The 22,822-nt window shown below is 42.9% G+C and overlaps 1 protein-coding gene across 1 annotated transcript; it reads left to right on the top strand.

Moving 5' to 3' along the window:
• Positions 1-1,178: 1,178 nt before the first annotated feature.
• FRZB (frizzled related protein) lies at positions 1,179-20,828 on the top strand. The gene is made up of 6 exons (XM_066322387.1): positions 1,179-1,651; positions 10,347-10,394; positions 14,900-14,965; positions 17,190-17,394; positions 17,660-17,723; positions 19,729-20,828. The coding sequence occupies exons 1-6, from the start codon at positions 1,198-1,200 to the stop codon at positions 19,834-19,836; spliced, it is 945 nt and encodes a 314-aa protein (XP_066178484.1). The 5' UTR covers positions 1,179-1,197; the 3' UTR covers positions 19,837-20,828.
• Positions 20,829-22,822: the final 1,994 nt, after the last annotated feature.

Raw genomic sequence — 22,822 nt, forward strand, 5'->3', positions numbered from 1 at the left:
TTCTGCCTCCCTTTGAGGCTCAGATTTTCTTCTAGGAGTGCAGGGAACAAGGTTTTCTGGTCCTTGAAATTAGCACCTGTGGAGGTGGGCAAATAAAAGGTACCTCTACTCTACTGGCCATATCACAGCTCCTTGTTTGCTTGGCATGTGCCTTTGCTGGAACCAGGACATTAGCAGCTGAGTTAAAGGGATCAAGGTTTCATCTGCAGTCATAAAGTTGAAAACTGCAGAAAAGCCTTTCTAGGCTTAGGGGACCCTGTGTTTGTGAACCTGTATCCATGGTTGCTTTTACAGCTTGTTCACAGTTTTGGTCTGGTTTCTGGGCATTGGCTTGTGGTAGGTGTGTTTCTACTCACAGGTTTGATTTAGGGGGCAGAAACTGGAATAATAAACGTGTGATCGAGCAGTTGGTCACATGTTTATAACTGGAAAGAATGAATTCAGCTAATAAATGTCAGCTTGTTTTCTCGGTGCAACCTGGTGTAGTGGAAGGTGTCCCCGTCCACTGCAGGGGTTTGGAACTAAATGATCTTTAAGGTCCCTTCCAACTCAAAATGTGCTGTGATTCTGTGATTATATCAAGGCGCTTTTTTCCAGATCAAGTCAGAACTCCCTTTATCGCGCCACTGTTTTGCAAGGTATCTTAAACAGTATCCAGCCTCTTCAATTTTTTTTTTTTTAAGCTTCTTAAAGCATCCCCAGTTGCTCAGCCTAATCTCCCTCATTTTTAAGCCTCTCAACATTATTACTCTCTAAAACTGCTCACCCGTCACTATGTCTAGGTGACATGCTTTTTCGCGTGCACCTCCTACTTACGCATTCGCACCCAGGGGAAAAAAAAAAAAAAAAAAAAAAAAAAAAAAAAAAGGTTTTTCCTAAAAATATATGAATGTGTCTTGGTCTGAAATCGTGCTCACGTTCACAGTAAGGCTTTTCCTTCGGGGAGAATTTAGGCGCTCGCTGGCCTTCCGGCGAGGACGAGACAAATTTCTGTCTCGTTCTTCCCAGCACGACAGCCCCCCCGCTTCCCTTGCCTTGCCTTGCCTTGCCCAGGGCTCTCCTTTGTTCGGGGCCGGGCCGCGGGGCGGAGAGGCGGGACCCCGTGGGCGCCCGGCGGGGCCGAGCCAGGGCGGGCGGAGCCGCTCCGCGCCGCGCTCTGCCCGCTCGGGCCCCTCGCTTACCGTCGGGGCGGGCGGCATGTGGCGGGGGCTGCCGGTGCTGGCCCTGGCCGGGCTGCTGGTGCTGGGGCGGGCGCCGGCGGGGCGGGGGGCCGCCTGCGAGCCGGTGCGCATCCCGCTCTGCAAGCCGCTGCCCTGGAACGTGACCAAGATGCCGAACCACCTGCACCACAGCACGCAGGCCAACGCCGTGCTGGCCATGGAGCAGTTCGAGGGGCTGCTGGGCACCAACTGCAGCCCCGACCTTCTCTTCTTCCTCTGCGCCATGTACGCGCCCATCTGCACCATCGACTTTCAGCACGAGCCCATCAAGCCCTGCAAGTCCGTCTGCGAGCGCGCCCGCGCCGGCTGCGAGCCCGTCCTGCTGCGCTACAGCCACGCCTGGCCCGACAGCCTGGCCTGCGACGAGCTGCCCGTCTACGACCGCGGCGTCTGCATCTCCCCCGAGGCCATCGTCACCGCCGAGGGCGCGGGTGAGTGCGCGGCCACCGGCCCCGGCCCGGGGACAATGGGCGGCGGGCGGGGAGAGCAGCCCAAACCCGCCCGGGAGCCCTGCCTTCCCCTCCGACCCTTCGCGGAGTCTCTTCGCTTTGCCCTCCGCTCTTTTGCTGTCTTTTCTCTGCCTTCAGCAGCCTCGTCGCTGCTGGAAAAGTTTTGCTGTCGGGCACGGAGTGTGCGTGGCAAGTGACAGCCCCGCCACCGCTGTGGGGAACGCGTACGAGTGTGGGAGCGACAGTCCTCGTTCCACATGAACGCTTCGCGTTCTTCGGTGATCCATGGACAGCGGCTGCTGGCGGAGAATGAAAAGCCGCCCAAGTGTGAGGGGCACCGGCTCTACCCGCGGCCCCCCGCTCCTCTCTGCTCACCTTCAGCCGCTCCCTCCCAAAGCAGGTCGCTCCCCTCTCACCCCAGGCCGCCACTCCACAGATTCTGGGCAAAGATGTGTGCCCAGAGGAGCCCTGGGCAGGGGCTGCGGGGCCGGTGATGGCACACGCACCCCTGGAGGGGAGTGCCCGTCTCCGTGATGTTAGCGCTGAAGGTAACAGGTTACAGCACAGGTTCCCCAGCAGATCCCTGGGCTCTGGAATTACAGCCGGGTGAGGAGTGTAGCAAAGTGCAGCCTTCCATTGTGTTTTGCTCCCGACATCTCTGAAGGGAGCCAAAAGCTGCCTCCTGCACCTGAGTGAACTCCAGTGCAGCCCTGATGGCTCTGACCACTGTAGCCGTCACTCAGCTTCCTCACTGCAGCCTGTTTCACCAGCTGAGCTCCCTGTGATCCCACAGGATGGTGGTGCTGGGTGTCTGGCTGCCATCCAGCAGTCCTGGGGGAGGCAGGAGCATCTCTGCACAGTGAGGTGAGGACTGCTGACTGCTCAGGCCAGCACCGTGCCACAAACCTGCTGTGGCCCAGGGGTCCTGCTCTTGTCACAGCTGCCTTTGGGCTGGAGGAGTTGGCAGGACACTGCTCCCATGTGGTAAACTGAGCACCACAGAAATATTGAATACAAGGAACTATTGAACAGGAAATTACAGCAAGCTAGTAGGTGGTTGTCAAGAGTGAGCTCTGACCTTTTACAAAGTGACTACAGTTCCTGTATATTTTCAGGAGAGCATTTGCTGCTGGTGTAACCGGGCTCCCGTTTTCTTTGATGCAAAGTTGCAGTGCTGGTGGCTCTGCCAGACCTCTCCATCAGAGGAGCTGGAGAGCAGTACTGGGGTGGGAGAGCAGACCAGAGGGGTCAGAGCAGAGCAGCACCCATTCACCCCACAAGTTTGTTGTGCTGCTGTCTGCCTCCTTCAGTGCCCACAGCTGCAGTGCTGCGCTGTGGTAGCTCACTGACAGGCAGTGGATCTCACCTCTCTGTCCTCCCCTTGCAGTGACCTGGGAATGAAAGGGGGATTTTTCATGCTGTGCTCAGCACAGTATTTTAACTGTGCTTCTGTCCCACTACCAAATGCTTTATGTATCCCACTGCCAGTAATGCCGAACGCTGTAATTCCTCTTTTCTTCTCCTAACAAAATATCACGCTTCGCTTTCCTGACCGTGCTCTCCAGCTCAGCCTTCTCAGGTAAGCTGCTCTCTCCATCTCCATTTATTTAAAGGCCAGACAAACCCTACTCCACCTCTGACTCTTTTCTCTTACCCTCTGCAGCTCTTGAAACCTCTGTACCCTGTTATCTCCAGTCATTACTGCTATTCCTAACTTCTGAGTGCTTTTCCCCAGCCCATGAACACAACCATCTATTTTTGCCATCAGCTGCTGCTCTCTGGGGGCTGCAGTCCTGCTTGGGGTAGTTTTGGGGAGCTGTGGTTTTGAACACCAAGCAACCTTTCTGTGCAGCATGGAGGGGCTTTCAAAACCACCTTAAAAATGGCTCCAGCATGAGCAAGGTTTGGCAGGTCTGCAGTGATTTGAAAGCAATCACATTTGAATCTGTAGGGAGGAAGCTTGGCTGAAATCACCCCCGAGTTACCTATTTCTGAGGACCTCAGCAGTACAATAACCTCTTTGAGAGATTCCAGGGCCAGATCCATGAAAACTCTCTTTCAGTGAATGAGAACCTGATGACATTCTCATTTCTGGGCTGAATATTTTGAACTGATGCATTATGCACCAGACTGAAAGAATCCTTCTTGAGGGAATAAAACTGTTCTTTTAGAGAGCAGAGGGAAGGATTCCTGTTCTAGGAAGAGGTAAGGTGAACACTTTACCACTTTATTTGGAACTTTCAACTCTAGTTCTCCAAATAAAGGGTTGCAGCTCAGTAGAAAACACAAATTACCAACTGCCTGATGAGTAGGATGCAGAATACCTGCTCTTACTTGCATTTATTTAGCTCCTATGCATTCTAGCCCCTTCTGCTGTCTGTAAACTCCATCTAATAGAGCAGGCAGAAATATAATCCATTGTTTCGTGGCTTTCTGTGGTAGAAGGCGCCTTTTCTATTCTTTGGGAGTGAAATCTTGGTTTTGTTTTCATTCTTTTGCTACCTGTAAGAGGGTTCTACTGTTTCCTTTCCTCTCGAGGTTTCTGCATTATCGCTGGTGAACATTAGAACCTTTGTCTTGTCCTTGCTGTAAGGAGGCAGCCTTAAGGATAGTGTAGTCAGTGTTTGTCCTTGTCAGAGCAGTGACTGAGTTCACAAGCCAAATTTCCATCAGTTATATATATTCCCTACATCCCAGTAGCCTGTGACTGCTGCAAAATATGGAGGAACCGTGATTGATGAAATCTGTGATAAATCTCAGTGAGAAGTTCACTTCCAGCTGTTGAGGCACAGTCTACCACAGACATCTTATCCATTTGAGCCAGGTGGTGAGAAAGATCTGGACACTTCCTGTCACAGGGCCAAGGGGCTGCTGATGTGGTGAAGGGGTGAAGCAGCTGCTGCTGTGTCTGTGATGGAGAAAGCTGATAACAGTGCTGTGCTTTGGGCTCAGTTAGAGGAATAGCTGTGCACGCCCCCTGGGCTTGTGCTGGTCTCCAAAACCTGAGTGGGAGTGCTAATTAAGTTCCTCAGATTACAGAAGCTGGCTTAAAACAAGTGTCCTGTGGGAAGTGTATGTTTCTCAGTTTTTCATTCTCTTTGGGAAACATCCGAGTTCCTTTACAGACGGAAAGCAGAGGGAATGCTGCATGGTGTGGGTGTTCTGGAGGCAAGTGTGGTGCTGAATGTTTTGACTTTTTGTGGAGGATCCAACGAATCATCATCCAGGATGGAGGATGAAAGAGCATCCTGACAATACATTAACACCCCAGCTGTCAGATTAGTGCATGCAAATGTCTGAAGTCTCCTATGGCATTTATCCCACATCCCTGTCCTGGGCTTTTTGAAGCTGAAGGTGGTTCTGCGTGCAGACATTAGTACATGCTGTCTTAATCTCTGGGAGGTCCTGTTCACTTCCATATATTTCAGTCTTCATGTGCATATGCTTATTCTTCCTCCAGTCTATCAGATTACCTGCTTCCCTCATTCAGGGCCCTGTCAGACCTCCTTAAGTCTGTGAAGCAGCAGGAACTGCTGATAGACAAAAATGTCTCAAATCTAGAATTTCAGAGGCAGGACCTGTCTTTAGTTTTGCAGGTAATAAATAAGTGGCCAGTGTTGGTGTTGGGATGCTGACTAAAAAAGCATCTTCCACATGTGTCCTTGGTTGCTACTGCCTAGCAGAGTGTTTATGTCTCAAGTGAAATGTTTATTCCTGTTTTGACGAGGGAGCTAGCAACAAAACCAGAGCAGTGTGATGGATACTGTGTGTATTGGAAGATCTGTCAGGCAGGTTGTCTCACCATATCTTATTTAAATGAGGATATAGCTTGAAGGCATGTTGGCCTGTTAATAAGATGTTGGGGAAAAGAGAAGCCACATCACAAGGTATCAACTATGTGTAGTTACCACCCAAACTATCATAAGATGTCTAAGGAGAACTTTGATTTTTTTTTTTTAAACCACCACCCCTTAAACATTAAAGAAAATTATAGATTATTCACATGATGGACACCTATTTTCTTAAATAATACATGAACCCATGATTCCTCAATGTTGCCCAAGTCCTCCATGTCTGTCTGGATGAGTTCATATTAACCTAGTATGTTAACTTGGCATTGCAGGCGTAAAAGACAAGTGAAGAAGCCATTTCCCATGCTTGTTTCTTATATATTATTAACTTAATTTCCAAAAGAGTGGTGTCCAAGCTCCGGATCAAATTTGTTCTGACTCAGTCTTTGCCTAGCTCTACTTAGAGCAGTCAGTGTGCACGGTGCTGCTGGGGGAGTGTTTGCAGACTGTGCTGAGGACAAGCAGTCATGCCCAGGTTATCCTTTACAAAATTGGGATTTGTTTAGGTCCTTGCTGAACACTTGGGAGCAGCCTAATTCCTCTGTTAAGTTACAAAATTATTATGAGCTTCAAAGCCTGAAACAGGACAGGAATAGTTAATAAGAGAATTTAAATCATAGCAATGGAGATACCACCAATGGTGTTGGGCACTCACTACAGTTCAGCTGCCTTTGTAGGCTGAGTCCCCTGGATTTTACAGTCTAAGCATTTAGTCAATACCTGGGCCATTAAATGTCATCAAAACCTAGTGGGATTTGTTATGAGGAATAATATGTTACGTGGAACAGCCATGCTGCTGGCTGATCTACAACTTGGAGTTTGAGTTTTTTGCATTAAACTAGAATCAATTTCCCTACCACTTGGCTTTTCTGCATGTTTTTGCAAACAGCTTAGGAAAGATCCTCACTGTACTAAGAGCTGAAGTAAATGACAATGAATTCATGCAATTTGGAAGGGATTCTTAATTAATGGGGCTCACAGATATCTCAATCTGAAGAAGGTAGCCAAGCAGCAGCCACTGGCTGTGGTTTAGTTCTTTGGAGCATGGTGCCCAGAGTGGCTTCACTAATAGCTGGGCCGTATTCTTTAATCAAAATGGCAATCAGGATCATGTTACTTTTGACCTTCCTCTGCCTTTTAACATTTTTATTTATTTAAGCAGTGATACAGGAAAGATGTTTGTTCAAAACTAGGTGTTTCCGAGTTGTTTCTCTTTTCCAAACCTCTCATCCAAATCTGTGGTTGTGGGCATTGTTATTTTGTACACTTACTGTGTAAGTGCCTTTTATTTAGCTCTCCTTGTTAGTGTTTTGTTTTGAATCTCTCTGAAAAGCAATTAGCTAATATGGCTTATTGGAAAAACAGTTTGGATTTTGTCCCCTGCTCCTAAACAAAATTTAACAGGAAACTTATGGATTGGACCTCTGGATAGTATTCCCCTCTTTGGCAGTCCTGCTAATCATCAACGACAGGTATTTATTTGAGAAAGATTGCTTTGCACAGACAGAACTTGCCAGAGGGTTTGCCCATGAAGAGAAGTGGAACGGTAGGAAGTAATTTGTTTGGAGTTTTTAAAATAGCTTTTTTCCCCTCACTCTGCTTAGAGCTGTGTGCATCTCCTGGTCGAGAGAGGTCTCTGTCCATCAGGCTGCTAGGGACAGGGATTTTACAGGGGCTGGGTAGGTGCTCACACCCATGTAAGATCTGGCAAGTAGCTGGCCTGGCCTGGACCCTCTCCCAGTCTGGTAGGTGAGCAGGGACCAGACTGTTTGAGCTTAACTGGGGAAAGGGTCAGAGAAATGAGAAGGCTCTCCTGAGAGATGTCACACACTGGCAGAGGTCTCCAGTTCCTCCCTATCTGTAGAAACCAGTCATCCTTGAATAAGCATTGGAAAGGATAAATCATCAAGGCCAAGTCAGGAGATGAACTATGAGCTGATGGGTGGGTACCTGTTCACCCCTCCACTGATGGACACCACACTGACCATGAGGCCACACTGCTGCCTTTGTGCAGGCAGGGGAGCACGCGGCACTTCCATTGATGGCTGCTTTGCACAGTGAATTACTCTGGCTGCACACACAGCTGCTTCTTTGGGTACTGCTGGTTTGGGGTAAGACAGGTGACCTGGCAGTGCCGAATTAGGAGCTGCCTTGAGGCTGTGGTGTGTTGTGATTTGGTTAAAAATTATTTGTGCACCTAAGAGTGTATGGTCACATCTGGTGTAAGGCAGGTTAGTTCCATGCTTGTTTGCAGGACCAGGCTTACACTGGCTGTATCCAGTGCTCCCTGGTCTTCCTTGTGTTGCTGTGAGCTCCAAGGACAGTTCCTCAAGCCAATACCCATGGGTGTCATACTCCACATGGGCCAGGGAAGGCTCTGGTTTATTTTGAATTGTTAAATTTCAGAATGAATTGAACTAGGTTTGCTCAAACACCATGAAGTCATGCCTCCTTGGATCCATCCTTCGTTTTAGGTAGGGACAGTGCACTTCAGGGCTTCTTTTTCCTTCCATGGATGGAAGATGGTAAGCATTTCATCTGATACTTCTCTTGTCTTTCTCCGTGATGAAGATTTTTTTCTGTCCCCAGTAACAATTTTGATGGAATGGGGAGTGTGCTTTGGAGGTATGAACAAACCATCCCTGAACTACCTGTTTTGGTAGGAATTTTGGCTTGCTGGGCCATATGAAAAAATCAAAGGAGCTGGCTTGGTGTTATGCAGATAGCCTTCAGGAAAACTGAGAATGTGGCCAAGGCAACTGAGTGAGGGGGGCAGAGAGTCTGGAGAGCTTTCTCTGCAGGGAAAAATTTTGGATGCCCAGAATGGTGGAAGATCTGAGGCCAGTCCTCGGTGGACAGAGGCCTTCATGGCCACCTCTCTGTGGTTGGTGGCTGGAGGGTTTTGCAGACTTTTTGTCTGTAGTTGGAACAGATGGGAAGATTATCAGACCATAGACCTGAGTCCTCTCTATGTTGTTATCACATCAGAAGGAATTCTAGATTTAAAGTTACAGCTTAGCTGAATGAACAACATAATAGATAATTAGCCCAGGAGAGGAAGAATGAGAAGTGTGGGTGTCATTCTGTTTACCATTGGCAAGAGACAAGCCTTTTCAATTTTTCAATTCCTCTTTCATCACATCCTGGAACAGCAGAATGCATTTGTTACAATATAAAATGCATTCTTACTGCATTGAGAATAATTCAGGTGAATAATCAAAATCAAACATGTAAGGAGGAATCAGCTTTTATAGTTTGACTTGTTACAAGGCAACGTGATGAAGATTCAAAGGTTCTGTGGAAGTACCTGATTGCAAAGATCAGATTGGCTCCATAAAAATGTTGGGTTTTTTTCTATAAACTAAGATCCTGTGGTAGTTTGGAACTTTCTTTGCAAGAAAATGGATGTGAAGATTTATTAGCAACAGGATATTGAATATAAAAGAGTATCTATTCAATCTTTCTGTGCTAGTTTCTATACCTTTTGCTCTTTATGTTTGTTAGAAAAATTATTCCTGAAGTCTCAAATTTTTTTAAAGTTAATTATTATCTGAGGGAATTAGTTGTTTTCCAGTTTTACTCTTGCCCTGACTTAGCTACATCCTCATTTATGTAAATGAATTTTCATGTTGCTCTGAGAAGTATAAGTATTAATTAAGGTGGAGATTTTCCTTTTTTTTTTTAACAAGGATTGCAAAATTAGAAGGTTAGCTAAGCAATATTATTTTTCTTGTAAACAGGGATTTACAGAATTTGTGATTAAATAATGATCCCAGCCCTTAAAATTTAATCCACACATCTAAAGCCATCATGAAAACTGAGTATCATGAGTGTCCTGGGCTGTTTTACAGCCAAATGTTTACAGCTCAGGCCACAAGAGAGGAGCTTTTGTTACATTTGTTCTACATTTTAAGGGCAGTGGAGTTGCCTCAGTGATTATATAAGAATCCAAGGAAGATGTCTATAGGATACCAGATTCCACAATTTGAAGAGTAGCATGAATGACTAAGTGTGCAATATTACAGAAGGGCTTCTTCTTTGAAAGCTCATTTGTTTCTCCATTTTATGTGCCATTCTTATAAAGTATCCTGCCTCTCTCCCAGTTCTTGTTCCTGTTGCATTTATTTTGTCCTCAGGTCATTCAAGGTTATATGCATTAACATATTTGTTTGTCATGATTAAATATAGGTATAAACCCATTAAATTGTGTGATTTAATAAGTGGGGTTGAAATGATGCATTTTACTAATGTGGGACACGCTCCAGTTATGAATGTGTCTGAAAGCAGTTCTTTGGGCATAGTGCCTTTTTAAACTTCTCTTCCTCATCTGTCCTTCAGAGTAATAGTGTGTTTTGAAACTGAGGGGAAGATCTGAAATATTTATTTTGGCATTTACTTCAACAGTATAATTATGGTTGGTTGATTTGATTTCCTCAGTAACCAAAAGAAAACCCCGAAAGTAATTTCTCCTTCATCATCTAATTAAATGCAAACACTACATGTGTTTCCTGTAGGTGATCAAAATTCATGGCATAAATGTCAACCCTTGTCTGAAACCCTCCAGTCTGTAGCAATGGAAATGGGATATTTTGTCTGCTTCAGCATTTAACATGATATGCTGGATTCAGGTGAAATTTGGGTAAGATATTGGTTCAACTTTACTGGACTGACGTCTAGAATATTACAAACTGTTAATTAGTAAAGTTATTAAGTTTCCATGCACTAAATATTAGAGAAAGAGGACAACAATGTAATGTGTGTGTTGTGAAATAATTCAATATTAAAAATACTGACACTTCTTTACATGTTTTGCAAATCCATGCCAGATTTCCCTATGGATTCTAATAACGGCAACTGTGGAGGTGCCAGCATTGGTAAGTATGTTTTTATAGAACTGTATAATAAGCCGTAGAACTTTCAAATGCTTTAAATATTTAATTAGGCAAGAAAGATACTAAATGATAAATACTTAAATACTTCGTCTTGACTGAGGATACTGTAGATTGTGCTTTTGCATTCCGTGGGCAGGTGGGATTTGGGGCTGGGTAGCCTCAAAATGTCCATCAAAGCAAGAGGGCTGCACTGATTTTATTAAAAGTTTTATCTTGAACAGAGAGAGTAATCATTAAATTGATTTTTCCCTGGGCAAAACCAGCAAAGATAATGGCTCATTCTGACCTTAAAGTTTCCAAATTAAGTTCAATACTCTTTGTAGATAATGGCAATACTCCCGTTAGCCTGAGGAGGTTGAGGGCAGCACCTTCTAAGGCTGGTTTTATTCCAGCAACTCCTCTGTTGCTTTTTATTTCTGTTTTGGTTTTGCTGGAACTGAATAAAACTGAATAAAACCCCTGGAGCATTACCACTACTTGCCAATGCAAAGAAGCAAAGCCCAGGATGGTGGCTAATAATTATCGGAATGTGCATATTTTGCTCAAGCAGGCCAATGACTGCAGATTTCCTAGAATTTTATTATGGTTCCATCCAAAGTTCTCCTCTTAGGTCTTTGTCAAGAAACTGAGACTTGGAAGCCTAGCATTGACCTCCCTGTCTTTCCTTCTGCAGAGATGCTGATGTGCTGCAGTGTGCACTGATGTTCACTTCAACAATATAAACACCTAAGTGTGGTTGTTGAGCCTAACATTGGATACCTGTATATATATAATTATATACCTATATATATGTATCTGTCTATATCTGTATATACATAATTCCAGCTTTAAGCTCTGTGACCAAATTGCAAAAAGGTATTAGTAATGCCCAGTTTATAATACAATTTTAAAATTTAATCTCAGTAGGTGCCAACGTGAAAGCAGCTATATTTGTGCAAAATGTTCTTTATATCACAGTGCATACCCTCTAGAAACCCAGGTACAGTTAAAAAAAAAAACAAAAACCATAAAAGGAAGCTACTTAACAAGCTTTGCTTTAAATTGTCTGGAGTATGCATGTCTGGAAGACTTGCTAAAGATATTTAGTATCTTTAGTTTGAAGCCATTTTCAATTGTGTGGCATTGAGAAAGTAGAGATTTCATGCTTGATGCTGACTGTTCAATGAAAGCAAAGCTGTATGCTCTCAGTGTCACCTTATATCAAAACTCTGAGGCATATCTTTACTGCTGCCTGTCCATAGGCATGTAGAAGGCATGGAATTCCAGTGAGTGACCCTGCAGTGGAATAGGAAAGTTTCAGTCGTATTGTTACTGTTGTGATGCTTTTCAGTGACTGAAAGCAAAACCAAACCTAAAAAAAAAAAAAAAAAAAAATCCCACCTTGAAAATAGGGTTAAGGATGCACAGAAAAATTGCTGATGCAATATCTGTTGCTATCACTGCCTTTTACTCTACATACATCAAATTGCTGATGTCACTGCCTTTTACTGTGCAGACATAATTTCTGGTTCAATGTCCTACATCTGTTTGAGCTGACAAACACAGTTGGACCACCTAAAAGGCCATGTTTCAAAATGGCTTTATTTATAGGTTCAGTGAATTAAATCTGTAGTTTTGTCATTGTAAATAGACTGTTTGTTTGTTTGTTTTGCAAGTAGAAAACTGGTGTGTTTTTTTTTTAAAAAATCCCATTCTCAGCTCTGTGGTTTCTGCATCTTATTCCTTGGGCTGTTGTGTGTGGACACAGGGAACAGTACTCATGGGTTATCCCTATTTGAGATACTTTTCTTCTCTGGCAGTGTCTGCTGGCAAAACCTTCACTCTGAGTCTGCATGGGGGTTTTTTGGGAGACCTTTTTTACCTCTATAGGCAGTGAACTACCTTGTTTTCTGCTTCATCACATGTTCCTCAAGTCTCAGAAAATTTTCTAGAGTGGTTTGTTTTTATTCTCTCTTTATCCAGGAAGTATTTGCCAGGTTTGAGTGCTTGTACAGGTCAGTATCACAGCCAGGTTTTGGATCATGCATGCACATGTATTTAAGATGACACACATGTTTCTTGGTATCAATCCATGGGGAAAACTATTCTCAGGTCTAGTTCATGTCTTTGGGCATTTACAGAGTGAAGTTTTCAAAGACACAAATGTTGAGCAGTTGGTAGTCCTGTATTTATTTGCTTGAAAAGAAAATTTAATGGCTAGCTGTGACCTCAGTTAAAGCCAGTGGGAACCTCTGCTGCCTGTCTCTGTGCTTGGGACATACCAGTGTTGTGGTCTCAGAGCTCTTCTGCTAATTCTAGCAGCTTCTGAGGAGACTGTCAGCATCAGGCGAGGGAAAATACATTTTTAGATATTTTTTATTTTTACATTTTTACATTATTTATTTTTTTACATTTTTATAGCTGCCTTTTATGGGTGTTCTCACTCCCCAGGGGAAGGTCAACATTTGCCTTCCTTTGAAAATCACTGTACTAGGAATTGGGAGGGAGGAATTGGTTCTGGCTCTGACTTGATAACTCACTTCGGCAAATGACTTTTGTGTTAGTTTCTGTATCTCTAAATAGTAATTAAGAACAATGCAGCATTTTGTGCAGTTCTTTTAAATGTACATTTAAAAAGCATGAGGGTGACCAGGAGGTTCTTCAGTACGAACATGGGCAGGTCTGTAATTTAGAAATAGAACTAGACCAATAAGATAAATTCTGAAATTAATAATGTAAGCCAATACTGCCTTAAAACTGAAGGAAATGTGAGAGTGTGTTGCAATTTAGTCTGTTTTATTTTACCTGGGACACAGTGCAAAGTCCTGTGGGGCAGGAGAAGGTTCTAGTGTGTGACCTGTTGGACTTGGATGCTGAGGTGCCTGGTGGGTCACAGGAGCACATCTTCTGTGCTCTGTTTCAAGGCAGCTTATAAAAGGAGTTATAATTTGGCCTACAGTATCCATGACCTCACAAAGGTAGAAGGGAAGCCAAGAATCACTTCCCTTCTCTGCTTTTGTTATTTTAACATGAACACATACAAAAGTTAAAGTCTGTAGGACTCTATATATAGATTCCTGAGGATGTGTTTGAAATTCAAGGAAATAATGCACTTTTCTTTTGAAATGGTTCCTCTTTCCTGTACTTTTTTTTTTGTATCTTCAGATACTACTAATACTTTTTTCAACTACAAAAATTCTGCCAATTGAAAATAAATAATAATAAATAATGATTTGAGAAGTTGGTAACCATATGATTCCATCTCTTTTTGAATTTTTTTTTAATAGGCAGGAATTTTATATAGCAAATAATTTGTTTTTCAGACTCTTCATATTGGATTTAACTGAATCACAAGCTTATATGCATTGATATTTAGAATGATGTATAGAAATAAGCTGCATTAAATCTACTTCTACATTTTTGCCAAATCAAATGTCAAAATAGATGGCCATGCCTATGTGATACTGGGATCTGCTGTTTGAAATAACTCCACCAAACCACACTTAGACATCAATGTAAAATAAGTAAATATTTGCAGTAGAACAACCAGCCCTGAAATACCAGTGGTGTTAGTGAAAACCACTGTGGGTCTGGAGCTTCAGTGTTAGTATTCCCTGGGCACTAATGAAAATGTTTTTAGCTCTGTTAAGAGTTCCCAGCTGTCTGGCATCTGCACCTTTGGAAATGCTGCTCTGACAGTGCTCATTTGTGTTGTGGTGGTTTTTGTTTTTAGGGTTTTTTTAAGGCTATCCTTCTGGCCACAAGGGCTAAGGGTTTCCCTACTTTCATTAAACTTGGGCTTGTGGGTCATTATAAAATCGTGTAAAATTTACACAATTCCTAATGGTGAACTGGATGGACCTCTCAGCAACCTGATCTAATTGGAGCTGTCTCTGCTTATTTGCAAGGGGCTTGGACTAGATGGTCTTGAAAGGTACTTCCAATGCCAAGTAATTCTCTGAATGCCTGCTAGCTAGCATATCCCAGTTTGCTGAACTAAGCTGAGATCCATTCAAGAAAATGTTCAGTCATGCACTGCCACAGTATTTTCTTTCTGTGTCTCTGTATGATAAAAGGAACAGAAAGGAGCGCATTCCTGAAGTCCCGTGCAGAGGAGAGAACAGCATTGCAAGGATGGAATTACAGCACCTGCTAGCACAGAATTGAACCTTGAATTAGCTTAAAATGACAATTTTGTCACTTGAGACTCCAAGTCTGTGTCTTTGTTGTTGTGTTGTGGTTTGGGTTTGGTTATTTTTTGTTGTTTTTTTTTTTTTCATTTCAGTGTATCAGGTTTTTCTCCTAAAAAAACATTTAAGGTCTCACGGACAGTTCCACATCTCCCAGCAGAACAGGCCAGGAACACCCTGTGGTTTTTAGTATTTCACTGTAATAAGTGGGTCAGCCCAGTGACATTTTTGTTAGGTGTGATCTCAGGGTTTTGGGGGAGATTGTCACTGAATACTGAATGCTCTTTCCTTTCTAAACAAAGCTGTCTGTTTCTGTAGACCGCTGCAAGTGCAAGCCTGTGAAAGCCACCCAGAAGACCTATCTACGCAACAATTACAACTACGGTAAGAACAGCTGCATGGCCAGCTCCCAGGTTTTTTAAAGGCTGCAGGAAGGGGGAAAGTTTTCATTTAAAAAAGCCTAAAAAGTTCACAGTTACCAATGGTAACCCAATATTACTTAGGACAGGAGGAAGGTGTGGTTTGAAACGTTTCCAAATTAGAAGGATGGAGGGGATTAGTTTAATGTGTTAGTACAAGAGTGTCTTCGTTATTTCAGTTTTAGTGCAGGTAGTTGGGGTTCATGGACTTGTCTAGTGTGAGCAGTGATGCAACAAAAACGACATTGTATGTGTCTGAACTGCCTCTGTGATTTCAACACACTCAGCTTTTGCAGAAGGGGGTATTTTGAGTAGCTTTCATGCCCACCAGCTGTCCCTGAGCTCTAGCAGGTTCTTTTCCTTCTGATGTCTGGAAGGCAGCAGTGAGCATCCTGCCAGCTGTGTTATGCTGTCAGGAGCACCCGTAAAAGTGCACATGTCCTGGTCTTCAGGCACATCACAGCTCCAGGATCATATTTTTCTTCATACTGTTTGTTTCAAGCAAATTAGGCTAATGAAGCCACTGAATACATTTCACAGGAACTGAACAACTGGGCTCTTCCTTATTGCAAAAACCAGGCCTTTTTAAGCATTTAGGGCCTGTACATAGTTTAAAATCATAGCAAACGTAATCCAAGCAACCACCATACCCCACGATGTGAACACACAATGGTTGTATAACTTGTTTTTCTACCTCTAATTCAGCTGAGTCACTTTCCCATAGTCCTCCTCTACTTAGCCAAAGCAGCAGGCCTGAGCCATGATTTTACAAAGGTAACAAGGCCCTTGCTTTATAAGGCTTTACCTATATGCAACACTTCCTTTTTTCCCATTCACCAGGTGAAAGAGCCTTATGTTCAGTGAAATTTAAGGCTTTATTTAGATGGTAGTGATTGTATAATATTTATTAGGATATGCATTTATAAAACCAGAGTAAGACAACCTTCTTTTAAAAATAGTTGTTGGTAAAAGGTAAAAAATTATAACTGTATGCAAATACTTTTTTGGTCACTAGTCAGTCCTACGTTTTGGTAGATTTGTTTATAAAAAATTAGAGTGACTATCCTGTAGTCAGAAACTGCATTTGGCAGAGTCATTGAGCATGTACATTTTCTCAAGCTTTTGAAATTAAATAGGTTTCAAAATGCATTTGAAATATCTCCAGATGAAAGCAATATTTTATTTTGAGATCTTAAAAGGTTTTGAGAAAGGAGATCACTTAGGGTAAATTGTGCATACTAGATGCACAAGTTAGTGTTTGTTGGCAACTCTATTTAATGTGCCTGGAATGAATGCTGGTTAATGGTTGTTGCAGGCAATGCACATGAAGTGAGGAGATGTGTCAGTCCATGGTTTTCTTTCTTCTATATTAACTTTTTCCCATAGGAGACATGTGGAATTTGGGGTATCTCCTATCTGTAGTGTGGAAAGGGGGTCTTGTTTGCAGGCTGTGAATGATGTGGCATTCTCCAGAGCATGACCTCTGGGTTGGCTTTGCATTTGCATGTGATATCAGTTCACTGGTCACCATGAGAGAACGAAAAGCTTTGCCTTTGAAAGGCAACCTTTCCTCTTGTGCAACTTAAGGCTAGAAGAAAGGGTGAGAGAGGAGACAATTAGAAAGGTCACTGGGTCAAGATCAGGAGCATTTAAAGTTCATAAAGAGCAGAGCAGAGCAGGTTAGTGCTGGGTCACTGGAGAGAGCATAAAAGGTAAGGGCCTGCCATCCAGCAGAAGTAGTGATATGAGAAGTTTTAATGCACATTCACTTTTTGTGTAAGGTTCAAAGTGATAAAGTTTGCTCATCTGTACTGCAGGTAGTCAAAGAGGGAACAGTCACAGCTCAAGGGACAGGGAGAGTATACAAGAAATAGATTTAGTATATTTAACATGGAAAGGAAGAAGAAAGGAAGGAAGTCAAAGCCCAGCTTAAACAGGACATAAATCCAACTGGTACATAACTCCTGCTCCTGACCATATTATTAAGAGACACACTGAGCTACCTGACCTCCTTGATGGAGGGTGAAGTAATGATGGGAAGAGATGGAGGCAGAGACATTGCAGGAGTTCAGCCAGGCTTCTGATAAAGGGCCATGCAAAAAACTAATCCCAGAGGTCACCAAGAACAGCTGGGGAGTGACCTGCATTATCTGCTGCCTCTAACAACACTCTCTGTGACTTTTCCCCAGTCATTCGGGCTAAAGTGAAGGAGGTGAAGACCAAATGCCACGATGTCACTGCAGTAGTGGAAGTCAAGGAGATCCTGAAATCTTCCCTAGTGAACATTCCAAAGGACACTGTTAACCTCCACACGAATTCTGGCTGCCTGTGCCCACCACTCAGTGCCAATGAAGAGTACATTATCATGGGCTACGAGGATGAGGAGCGCTCCAGGTGACTCTGTTTCCTCTCTCTCTCTCTCTCTCTCTCTCTCTCTCTCTCTCTCTCTCTTTGTCCTTGCAGCACCTTTGTTGTCACTGTTCCCCTGTCATAATGCTGAACAGAGCCAAAAGGAAGGAAAACTTGGTGTGGGTGGCTGTACATCTCCTTTGTGGTATTCTGGGAGGGCAAGGCTCTCTGCAGGCACAGGGATCTTAATCTTGTGTGTGTTGGGTTGTGTAGGCTCTTGGTGGAGTAACTGGTTATCTCTGTTGTGTAGGTTACTCTTGGTGGAAGGCTCCATAGCTGAGAAGTGGAAGGAACGTCTTGGTAAAAAAATAAAGGTAAGAAAATACCTCACCAGAAGTCAAATGTTGTGGTACCATAAAACATCTACCTATCTTTTCAAAATAAGGGAAGAAAATGCATATGCTGCCTGCAATTAACTAATACAATGTATCAAAATAACTTGGTGTGTTATTAGCTGTATTACTTAGAACTGCATGCTGAGTAAATTAAAGGGATACATTGGATTACCCCAAGGTATCCCAGTGTAGCAGCAGTCAAAACCTCTGTCTCAAAATAGCAAATAATGGGAGACTTTTAATTCTGTAGGCAAGCTGTGCCTTGCACAACACATGCCTGCTTAGTTGGGGTTGTAATATGAATTCAAGAACCCAAACACACCAGGGGCATTACAAATGTTTTTTCAGACTAAGTCAGGATTATACTTTTAAGATTTAATATTTTTAAGAAGAGTTCTGCTCTCACCAAATTTTGTGGATTAGCAACTATTTTAAATTCATCTTCCTGACTTGGCTGGGGGAGGAACATGATAGAGAAGACATGTCATAGCACACTGGATGCAATGAGCTCAAACACAAGCCATGCATTATAGAATCATGGAATGGTTTGGGGTTGGAAGGGTCCTTAAAGCCTATCTTGTCCCACCCCCAGCCATGGGCAGGGACTCCTTCCACTATCCCAGGCTGCTCCAAATCCCATCCAGCCTGGCCTTGGACACTTCCAGGGATGGGGCAGCCACAGCTTCTCTGGACACCCTGTGCCAGGGCCTCACCACCCTCAAAACCAAGAATTCCTTTCATATATCTAATCTAATCTAATCTAATATCATCTAATATCATCTAATCTCATCTAAGCTCTGTCACTTTAAAGCGATTACCCCTTGTCCTGTCACTACATGCTCTTGTAAAAAGTCCTTTTCCATCTCTCTTGTAGCCCCTGTAGGTGTTGGCAGGCACTCTAAGATCTCCCTGACCCTTCTCCAGGCTGAGCAACCCCAACTCTCTATATGGAAATATATTCTGGTTTTTTCTTACTTAAATGTTTTCTAATGCCTTCAGAGTTCCAGAGGGATTGCCTTTTTATGTTTTGATGTGCTGCAAAGTATCAGTGGTTTTGACATTGTTAGGAGTGTCACTTTACACAGAATATTCTTATTTTAACACAATTTCTCTGCCATTCATTTGCCATAATGGTTGTGCCTGTGCAAACCAGTCTTCTCTTCCACTCAGCACTTTCTCCATCAGTGTAAGGGTCACTTGCAGGAAAACACTGTTGTGTTTATAAAAGCAAGATTTTCTGTGCACATTTCTGATTACAGAGTGAAAAGGTACAGGGATCTTATTTCAGGTTGTTTGATTTGGCAGAACCCTAGGAAAATCAGTGCCAGAGAGAAAATATCACATTGCTGCCATGGGTTGACTTCTGCTCAGTGTCAGTTCTTGGGTGGTAACATCATTTGCTGGAATTTTTTTGGGGAACACACTTATTTCTCACTTCCTTTTGTCATCTGTAACCTGCTGCCTTTGCCCTCGCACCCAGTCTAGGGGTGTTGAGGATCTTGCCATGTCAGCACCCACTTCTCATCATCATCTTCCTTTCCAAGAGCATCAACAGTTGTACCAACTATATTTATTATGTCTTTTTTTTTTAACTATGATTCCTATTGACTGCAAAAATTAAAAAAAAAATAAAAATAGGCGGGGGTTTAATTAACAAAAAATCTCTTGACCGTTTTTTCATCCTGCTTCCTCCAAAGACTGCATGAGTAGCTTCATTTAAATTTTATTATTCTGAAGGCGAGCCCGCCTTGTGCTGAAGCTATTGTGCCTTGTATCTGAGGCATGATTCACAGAGGCTACAAGAAAGCCAGGAGACAGTTTCCCTGTATAAATGCCTTTTCCCAACGAGCTCTCATTGCACCCTCAAGCCCAGCGCAGGGTGACGTGGCGGAAACAGCAGCACCTCTTCTGTTTTCCCTGCTGTTTGTGAACAGGGGGCTCTGTAACCTCTCTTTTAACTCCTTGTAACTGTTTGGATCTGCAGCGCTGGGATCAGAAGCTCCGGCACCTGGGGAAGGGGAAGGGAGAGGCCGGACACGGAGAGGCTCCGAAGGGCGGCGGTGGCAGCAGTGCCCGGCAGGCACGCAGTTAGACGTGGGGACGCTGACATGCCAGGGGACTGTCTACCAAGACTTCGTGGTTGGAGCAGCAAAGGAGAAATTGCACTATTGCACGTTATATTCTATTGTTTACTACAGATTAATGGTTTAGCTTTTATTAGGTTTTGGTTCTCCCTCTTGTTTTCTGCCTTTTTTTTTTCTTTTCGGATATGTGCAAGTTCTGGAAATGTATGGTTTGGGTTTTTTTTTTTTTCTGTTACTAAGAACTGTAGAAAACTGCCCTTATGAGATGAAGAAATGCAAGGACGCATTCAATTTACCTTTTTATCTCCTGAATCTTCTTTGGGAGAAAATTCTGATGCAAGCAAGAATGAAATCTGGCAAAGACCATTGCTTAAAGTCGTGACTCACGCTGGCTTTTCCCTGTTCACTCCTTATTGGTCACTGTTTGCTGAAACTTGCTCCATTTTGGGTAGGTTGTTATCTGGGTTTAAGTGTATCATTTTGATTCTGAAATATAATTCTGAAATACATTTTTTTGTTGTTGTTAAGAGAACTGTTTGAATCAGTACAGCTTTATTAAGTTTTCTTACAGATAAACCACTTGTATAAGGCAAGGTCAAACTTTAAATATTTCCTGCAACAAACACAATATGCATGTACACAGGGAACCTCGGTTTTCTACTGCTTTGGACCTTGAAGGAAAGATTGTCTAGTTCAGTAACCATTATTTATAACATGCTTCTTCTCTTATAATGGCAGTTTTTTTTCCCCCTTTTCTCAGCTGAGTTATAGGAATAGACAGACTCACCAGGCCTGCCACTCAGTACAGATCTGCAGTTTAGCCTTTTGATTTTGTGGTGTTATCCTTAAATCCGTGCCTACATAAACAAGTGTTCAATGCTCAGTTACGTATGTCAAATAAAGGAATTGTAGTCGCCAACACAGACCTTACCTGACTTCTGAACCAACATCATATTGATAATACTACTCTTGAAAATATAAAAACAAAACAAAACTCCTTCATTTTTGTGCTTTAATAGAATTCTTTGCAGATGGTGCCAACGTATTCGAAATTGTCTTTGTTTTCTATTCTCCAGTGCTTAAAAGAAATTAAAATGGAGTACATCAAAGAACAATCGTCTTTGGCACAGTGTGCAGAGGGGAATTGGCTCTACTTACAGAGAGCAAATGACTGTTGTTTTCTAGCTGTCAGTTCTGTCTTTAGTACACTAGGGTGTCCTTCAGTAAGAAAACAGCGTTGAGGTGTTGGGTGGTTGGAAAATAGGATGATGATGATGATAAGTAGGGCAGAAGTACTTGGGAATATGTTAATAATGTTGTTTTAAGATTTCAATTAACAACCAGCAGTCTTGGGACAAGTTTTCCATTGGGCTAGATACCAAGAAAGTTGAAAAAGAACAACATCCTGCAACACTCAAAAATTTATTTATAATTAAAAACAAAGGGATAATTTAGGGGAAAAATTGGTTATGAAAGCTGGCATAAGGATATTAATCCTCCAGGTATTAAATCCTCAGTATTTTCTCAGAATCACACAGATCACAGAATTATTTAGGTTGGAAAAGACCTCCAAGATCGTCAAGTCCAAGCTTTAATTGATCTCTACCATGTCAGCTAGACCAGAGCACTTAAGTGCCGCGTCCAGTCTTTTCTTGAAGATCTCCTGGGATGGTGACTTCTACAAGTATTTCTACTGAGTTGGCAAATACCTGAAAAATCTGCTAAGTTGTGTATTCACTTGTTAAACCATGTTCAAAACCTCATTATTTACCCCAAAGCACCCACTGAAGTCACGTAGGTGAGTGCTGGAATTGCAGGGTCTGCAGTCGCCGCTCTTCGTGTCGTGTTCTGCTGTGAAAAGAATTGTGAAACCATATAACTCTGTTAGAGATGTAGAAAATCCCCAGACAGTTGGGGGTTTACCCTTTGCTAGCCACCACTTCTGAAGTGACCTCTCCCGTACCATTTCTCTGGGATTAAAACCACCTTTATTTAATCCAGTTGCAACCCAATACTGACACCAGTAGTGTTAAAAGTCGCCAGAGCAGAGCACAGAGCTGCACTTTAAAACCTCAATAAAAGAAAAATGAGCAGCATTTGTAACAGTCACACATGTCATGACGTTGCAGTAAAAGTATTTCCCTAATTGGAAGCCACCAGCTTGCTGTTTTTCCAGAGGAATTAAGCATTTTTCATTAACACATGAAAAATGAGGGTGGCATGATGGGCTCCTTGGAAGAGGCAAGAGACATTTTTCAAAATCCCCTAATTAACTGAGGAGCCTTTTACATACTCTGACAGTGCTTTTCCCCCATCAGAGTGATTGCAGTGCCTGAACCTGTGCAGCCCCACCCAGACTCACTTGTGCTGGTGCAAATGACATCCAGAGACCAATGAGACACAGATGGCACAATATCAGTCATTTCCATAACTTTGAGCAGTATCTCTCACACATCTCTTTTTGGAGCACACTGAAATGCTCAGTTCCTTTAAAGCTGCACGTAACTGCTTTACCACTGCAAAGCCCTCTGTGAGGGCTTTGTGACAAGCTAGACTACTCCACTGTTTTAAAGTGGATTTATTAAACTTTTTAAAGTGGATGTATTAAAGGGGTTTTAAAGTGACTTTATTTAAATTATAATTGTATTAATTTAACATAGTTATGCATTATTTTCTTGCTTCTTCCCAAGGAAATCCTTTTCTGCCCCTTTTGTGCACATTTTTGATGTAATCCTACATTAAACTTAAAAACCTGCACATTTTTCTGCAGAAGCACACAGCTCTCAGCACAGTGTTTTCAAAGACGTCCACTTGGGATTTGACTTCTCTTCAGTTTGTGATGTGAATTAAAAGAATAAGAATTGCTTAAACAAGCTAGGTGTTCCCATTTGAAAACATCACTGTGATGCAGTTTGGACATTGTAGCTTGGTGCTTCCATTCTCATCCCCAGTGTTGCCTGGTTCCTGTGTTTTCCAGACAGCTCTGCCTGTGGT

This window comes from Sylvia atricapilla, chromosome 7 (assembly GCF_009819655.1).
Source record: "Sylvia atricapilla isolate bSylAtr1 chromosome 7, bSylAtr1.pri, whole genome shotgun sequence".
Taxonomy (NCBI): domain Eukaryota; kingdom Metazoa; phylum Chordata; class Aves; order Passeriformes; family Sylviidae; genus Sylvia; species Sylvia atricapilla.